We start from the raw sequence: 6,507 nt of genomic DNA, 5'->3' as shown, positions 1-6,507 counted from the left end.
TTTCACTTTAAATAAATGGTAGACACATTCAAAAAGAAAAATTGTATATGGGGTATATATTAAGAAGCTAAGACACTAGGAAAGATGTTTCCGATTCGTGAACTTCCTGACAAATAACGGACTGTATAGAATAGCCAGATATCTTAAAATCTGAACAGACAGACGAATGGACTGACTTTGCTGCTGATGCTGATCAATAACATAAAATAACATATTTTTGTTTTTTCCTAGAAGGAGACGGCCTGAAAGCGATTCGATGTTACTGTAATTGTGCTCGCCCTTATATGGGGCAATTCTACAGCCAGTGTTCAACAACAAAAACTAAAAACTATTTAAACTAAACTGCTATAAAGTCGGTCGCTGCATTCATCGAATAGTCCACCAAGCGGAGAGCACCACTGGGCGCTGATAAGATGTGCGATACGGATAAAGAATACGACTAGCGGATGTTCTGCTTCCTCGGTGGAGTGGAAACGGAAACCAATTCGACCTACTTCCTGTATTAGAACCCCCTCAAGTACGGCCGATAGTCCGCTGCGAACGACGCTATTTACTGTTAAAAGCGATAGGCCGACTGCGAAAACCTGGACGACTGCAATAACTGCCTGAAATTCTCAGTGGTATCGGTGATAAGCTGGGTCAGTTGGTACCCGACGAAATGGCCGAATAGTGGAGCTAACCCCAGCAAAAACCAAAAATTAATAAGAGGTAGTCCTGTATTTCTTTGCTCAGTTTTTATTTCACAGAGATTTCATGGCGATTCAATAACCAGCCAGGGACAACGGCACATCACCTCTGTCGCTGGATTCTTATTTTCATTTACAAGATTTATTCATCATTCACTAAGAACTATTCAAAAAAATTACTTAAAATAAATCACAGTAGATTTAAGCATTTTTTTGTTTGTTGTTGGTTTTCTTTGTTACGGGGAGTGGCGAGGGGCACTCGCGGCTCATTAATAAATATAAATATAATAAATAAATAAATAAATTATTAAAAATAGAACAAAAAAATACGAATACGAAAATACTAAGGAGTACTTCCAATGGGAAATAAATAGTGACGAATGGTTTTCGATGGGATGGCAAAGGCGGAATGGAGATGATAATACTAGGAATACGAGTTTGGAAAGCTCGTGGCATGGATTTTGCTCAATAAATAAGTTATAATAAATGCTAAGTAAAATTCTAAAATGGCATTCGACAAAATTCTTCTCTCTCCCTGTGTCATTCTTTTTCTATACGTAGCGACTTATATCTCTATCTCTTTCTCATTATCTTTCTCTTTCGGTTTGTGTGTCTCTCTTTGTGTGTTTTTGGCTTAGAAGCGGCTTGGAATGCTGCAGCTGGAACAACAAAAGGAGGTACTACGAACTACAGACTGTGCACAGCATTCGCTTGGCTCTAATACTGGAGGAGGCGCACAGGGCGGGACTGGGACTTGGGCTGGGGTTGGGGCTGAAGCAGGATTAAGCGTGACTATGGTTCAGGCTCAGCATTCTACCGACCCACTGCCGACGCAGTCAGATCCGTTGACCATGGCCGCATTGGAGGAACCAAGCTCGATGCTTTCAAAACTGGAATGCCGCAGAGAACCTGCTCCAGGTCCGGCTCCGACACCCGACGCCGCTCCAGCTCCCACTTGTTGGCGCCGCTCCTGGCTGTTGCGGTGCTGCTTTCGCAGGGCCCGGCGAAGTGTCTTCCATACGTTGTCAAGGTACTGGATGTAGAGCTCCTTGCTGACCTTGAGGTCTCTCTCGTCCGCCTCCTGGCTCCCGTCGGGGGGCGTATGGAATCGCAATCGCTCCAGCATCGCCGCCCGGCTGACGCGGCTCAGTTTCGCCCCGTTGCTGTTCGGGTAGGAGGCGTTGATGGTCGTTTCGATCTCGCAGAGCATGCTGCGCGCGCTGACCAGCAGATCATGCAGCTCGTGTGTGACGGCGTTGAGGTTCTGCTGATGCTCCTTGCGGTACTTGTACTGTGCCCGCCCCAGGTACGAAAAGCTGCCCACGAAGGTCTGCATGTTGCGGTACCAGGTCTTCAGCTTCACCTGTGGGTCAAATTGGAAGGGAGGGAATGGGCGAGCGTTAGTTTTAGTCGAGCCAAAGCAAGAAGGGCATGCAAATCAGACTTGCAGCCCAGGCACTGAGAGCAATGCGATGAGCGGCAGGAAAACTGGTCTTAGCCGCCCAGGGCGGAGCCGGTCCACACTCATCAGCGAACACCGATCCGCGATTGCCCATCGCTCATCGTTCATCGCACGTCACTCGACACTCGATCGGGGCTCAATCCACTTACCGCATTTGTGGGCCGCGTCATGTTTGGCAGGAACTTGTACTCGCGCTGCCAGTGCTGGTAGTTGCCGTACTCCAGTTTGGCGCTGCTGCGGATGAATTGGTACTCGCTCATGGTGATGTTCCGCAAGGCGACCAGGTGCTGCAAGGGGGAAGAGGCGGCGGCCATCAGTAAAAGAAATTGCAATGCATAATAATGAAGAGGTCGTGGTGGTGAATGGTGAACCAAGGAGTTTTCCTTACCTTTCTCTTGATCACTCGTCCCTGGCTGGAGCTGTCCGCCTCGGCGGGCAGGCTCTCGTCCGGCTGATAGATGCCCCCGCAAGGGTTCTCCCATTCGGGCGCCTGTGGGGTGCTGGAGAAGAGACGCAGGCTGTGGCTGCGCGCGTGGCGGGTGCGTTGTCGGCGAAGTTCCCGCCGGGCGGCCCTCATGGCCACTTGGGCGATCTCCTCGTAGCTGCTCTCGCTCAGGCTCACATCATTATCGTAGCTGCCCTCACCGAAGCTGGCCTCCAGTCCGTGGAAGGGGTTGACATTCCACGCCGGCAGACTCTCTGCCGCTGAAGATGATGAGGAGGAGGAGGAAGTGATGGAGGCGGCCGCTGATCGGGCTAAGCCGGAGGCATCTTCGTCATAGGCGTAATCCAGAGCTACCTGGTCGTGCAGGTGGCGGGCCTGTGGCAGTGGCATTAGGGCAGCCAGGGTCATTATCAAGAGCAGAAGGCGCCTACTGCTGCTGCAGTTCCAGCTCCAGTTATGTGACCTGCTGCCGCTGTGACTCTGTGGGAAAATTTTCGCTGCAAGGCCAAAGAGGAGATTGATTAGAGCGGGTTGTGGAATGGCGGACGGAATCAGGTTCGTACCGTTTAAGGCAAAGGCTAGCAGGGGCAGCATGGTCTGCACGATTAACACTAACGAATATCACAAATCACTACAAAATCACGGGCGAGCGCGAGATCGGTGCGAACTCTCTTCAACTCGGCGGTTGATGACTAAATGACGGACGATGCAACGGCACTGGAAGATTTGAAGCCGCCGCCAACCACTCACAGCTCATCAGACATCGAGTCGCAGCAGACTCACGCACTCAGCCAGGCACTCACTACTCGATCCCACTCACACTCACTGAGAGAGTGAGTGCAATTACAGCTTCTGCCTCAGTGCGATCTGCAGGCCGAAGAGAGAGAGAGAGAGAGTCGCAGCGCGTTGGTTTAGGCCAGAAAGCGAGCAATACTTGCTAAGATTGAGTAATTTTTCGAAACAGTTTGTTGAGCGTTGTCATGCGCTCTTAACTTGCCTCTCTCTCACTCCCACTGCTCTCCCGATTCGGCAGAATTTCACAAGAGATTCGGATTACTCATAGTATTTTGGGTTTTTTATGCGATGCCAGACGTGGCCCAGACTCGCGAGCAACAGCCGCAGTCCAACGATGACGTAGTCGGAGCTCAACATATCCATTTCCCGCCTCCGCGGCAAATCGTCATCGATGGACGGGGAACACGCCGCTCGATTTTAAATAATTCGTATTTCACACTCGCCCGCTCTCGCCCTCTACCGCTTTTTCGCTGTTTTGCTGACTCGTCGCCTCGCTCTGGCCCCTAGGCACTCCGCGCCGGCTGTTGCCGTAGGTCAGCGACTTGATAACGCCAACGTCAACGCCAGCGGCTGCTTGACGCTACCAGCGACGTCGACTGCGATAAGGCACGTGCTGCTGCCCACCCCATTGCCGCTGTAGGCTGGGCTTAAAATCTTGCGATCACCTGGACGGGCGGAGTCGGGCCAAAGCCATAATTGGTCGGTAATCGAGGGCGAAGGAAAGTTCTGGTTGGATGAGTGCCCTGAATGCCTGGATGATGATTAATCGAACAGTTCCACCTTATACAGCCGGTAGTAAACCGTTTTATGGCCTGTGCGATCAAACGAAAGGGGATCCGATCTCCATTCCGGCATATTGATTGGCCCACGGCGCGGTCTCCCTAATCGAAACCATGTGATGGCTGGCAGATCAGATATTATATTAAAGCCTGGAGAGCACGCGAAAAATATTTCAGGAGTCATGTGAGGGAGGAGGGGCTAAATAGATCATAAGAGCTCTTCGAATCAGAGTTGCATACGAAACGATATGCATAAAAAATGGATTTGGATTTGAATCTGCCTGGGAAACTATTTGCAAATCAATCTCTGCTATTGTTAACTCTCCGATCGAGCCCTCGCGCCTGGCGCTTCGGACCAGGCGGGGATTCACACCAGCAAAAGCCAAAACAGAGGCAGAGGCGGAGAGAGAGGTAGAGAGAGGTAGAGATAGAGGCAGAGAGAGAGAGAGCTGCCGGATGAGGAGGGAGGCGCTCGCTGTATTAATCATGGGGAAACTTTTCACGAGCAATCATCTTTTTTTAAACAATTGCGAAATGCGATGGAAGGTATCTATCGGAAAGACAGTGATCTAATTACGGGCACAAAGATAGGAATATCCCGAAAACCGTTGGACTCGCACTTCTACTGCTGCGTACTTACTTTGATGGCACATGTTGGTGGCCAGATCACTTTCTATTTTGGCACGCTCCATTTGGCTACGATGCATATATGTATATATGCTAAAATACTGTATTTTGGTTCTGGCGAATACTGTGGCTAATACTGCACGTCGGCTATGCACGCACTGCACCGATGATCCCTTGGATCAAATAAGTTTTGAGTTCGATTCGAATTCGATATATGGAGTTCTTTGGCACTTTCTCTAGTACGGAGCCACAGGCCGAGACAATTAGCATTGGCGTGTGTCTAAGCGAAACTGATTCATAGCCTCGGACCGTCGCATAATTTTATATTTATACGAAAATCGGTCCGACTGCGTGTGAGGCAGTCCCAGGCCGAGACGCCGCAGTCGCAGTCGCTGCCGCTGTCGAAGTCGCAGCCGCTGTTCGATAGTTGCCGCTGTATGTCTCTGACATTTGGAGCCTCTGCTATCTCCTCGAGTGCGCTGTCCGCAGTCCGCAGTCAGCAGTTGTCGCCGACGTCAATGCGAAATGCCGTCGTGCGAAAGAATCGGAATCGGAGTCAGAAGTGCGCGCCACGCTTATAATTATTATTGGATTTGATTCGATGATTGCCCCACACCCAGACCCATCCCCATGCCCCAGCAGCAGCCTCAAACACACACACGCCCTCCCCATCGCATTTATTTATACAATATATTTACCCATGATATTTATTTTTCATCAATTACTTATGGAGTGGAGGGAAACCGTGCTATGCTCTGCTCTGCTCTGCTCTGTTTTGCTCTGCTCTGCCGTTGGCTAAGGTCCGTTAGGTCCCATACCCTCCAGAACCCTCCCGTATCCGTACCCTGCTTCACCCTTCTCCATTCATATTACGACGGGGGGTTTTTCTTTAGCGAACGAGCATGTACGTACGTGTACATGTGTCTCATTATGTACACCTTCATTTTGCTGTCTACCATTGAGGTTTTTGTTTGCGTCACTTGATGATGCCCCATTCCAAAGCTTCCCCTGCAGCCTCAACGGGGAGGGCAGCGGCAAGGTGGGCGTGATATGGCTAGCTTTGAGCTTCAATGCGAAATTAATTGCATTGGGGGGGGATTTTTTCGGCTTGGCCCAGAGGCTATGGGCAATAGACAATGGGCCATGGGAAATCGTGGTGAAACAATAGAGAGAACTGGCAATCGATCTGGCCATCTAAGTTCTCCAACCAAGTCTGGGTTGGGACATGGGCTTCTTTACGATTGGATGGAGCCATATTCGGACATGTTCATGCTTTTCCGGAAATTTTTTTACATTATCGGACATTTTCGGATTTATGCTTGGAAATTCTATTCAATTCACACTCAAATTGATAAAAAGTATTATAAATTATTTCATTTCATTTCCTTCTGAAATTGTATCATGTGCTCGAACTAGACCTAGTTGACGCACACTCACATTCGATAATTCAGTTCGTTAATATTAAGAATCGATGGGGGAATGGCCTGTAGAACGCGATCGCATCGTTAGTTTTATAGTTGTATAGTTCTGCCGCTAATTTTTATCTTGACCAAATCGGTACTTTGATTTACGATCATACCTTGTGGCAATAATTGTACAGTGGGCTGCAGCTAGATAAGGTTGCACCTTCATTTCGGCCCCACCGTGTGGGTCCACTCCCAAGCCAAGGGTCTGGTCTACTCGTGATATCATGATCCCGAAATTGAGACAAAA

General features: G+C 49.4%; 1 protein-coding gene across 1 annotated transcript; it reads right to left on the bottom strand.

The window, feature by feature from the left end:
• Positions 1–719: 719 nt before the first annotated feature.
• Positions 720–3,300, bottom strand: LOC108165097. The gene is made up of 4 exons (XM_017301150.2): positions 3,157–3,300; positions 2,537–3,090; positions 2,298–2,435; positions 720–2,049 (listed from the first exon to the last, which is right to left on the bottom strand). Exons 1-4 carry the CDS (start codon positions 3,185–3,187, stop codon positions 1,492–1,494), a joined length of 1,281 nt encoding a protein of 426 aa, XP_017156639.1. The 5' UTR covers positions 3,188–3,300; the 3' UTR covers positions 720–1,491.
• Positions 3,301–6,507: the final 3,207 nt, after the last annotated feature.

This window comes from Drosophila miranda, chromosome XL (genome assembly GCF_003369915.1).
Source record: "Drosophila miranda strain MSH22 chromosome XL, D.miranda_PacBio2.1, whole genome shotgun sequence".
NCBI classification, from domain to species: domain Eukaryota; kingdom Metazoa; phylum Arthropoda; class Insecta; order Diptera; family Drosophilidae; genus Drosophila; species Drosophila miranda.
This window is presented reverse-complemented; position numbering and strand designations above follow the sequence as displayed.

Excerpts from the sequence above, each read along its gene's own strand:
- LOC108165097 (XM_017301150.2), bottom strand. The coding sequence starts at position 3,187 with ATGCTGCCCCTGCTAGCCTTTGCCTTAAACG. Across the intron at positions 2,436-2,536 it reads GACGAGTGATCAAGAGAAAG|CACCTGGTCGCCTTGCGGAA; the intron begins GTAAGGAAAACT and ends TCCCCCTTGCAG. Across the intron at positions 2,050-2,297 it reads TGACGCGGCCCACAAATGCG|GTGAAGCTGAAGACCTGGTA; the intron begins GTAAGTGGATTG and ends TTTGACCCACAG.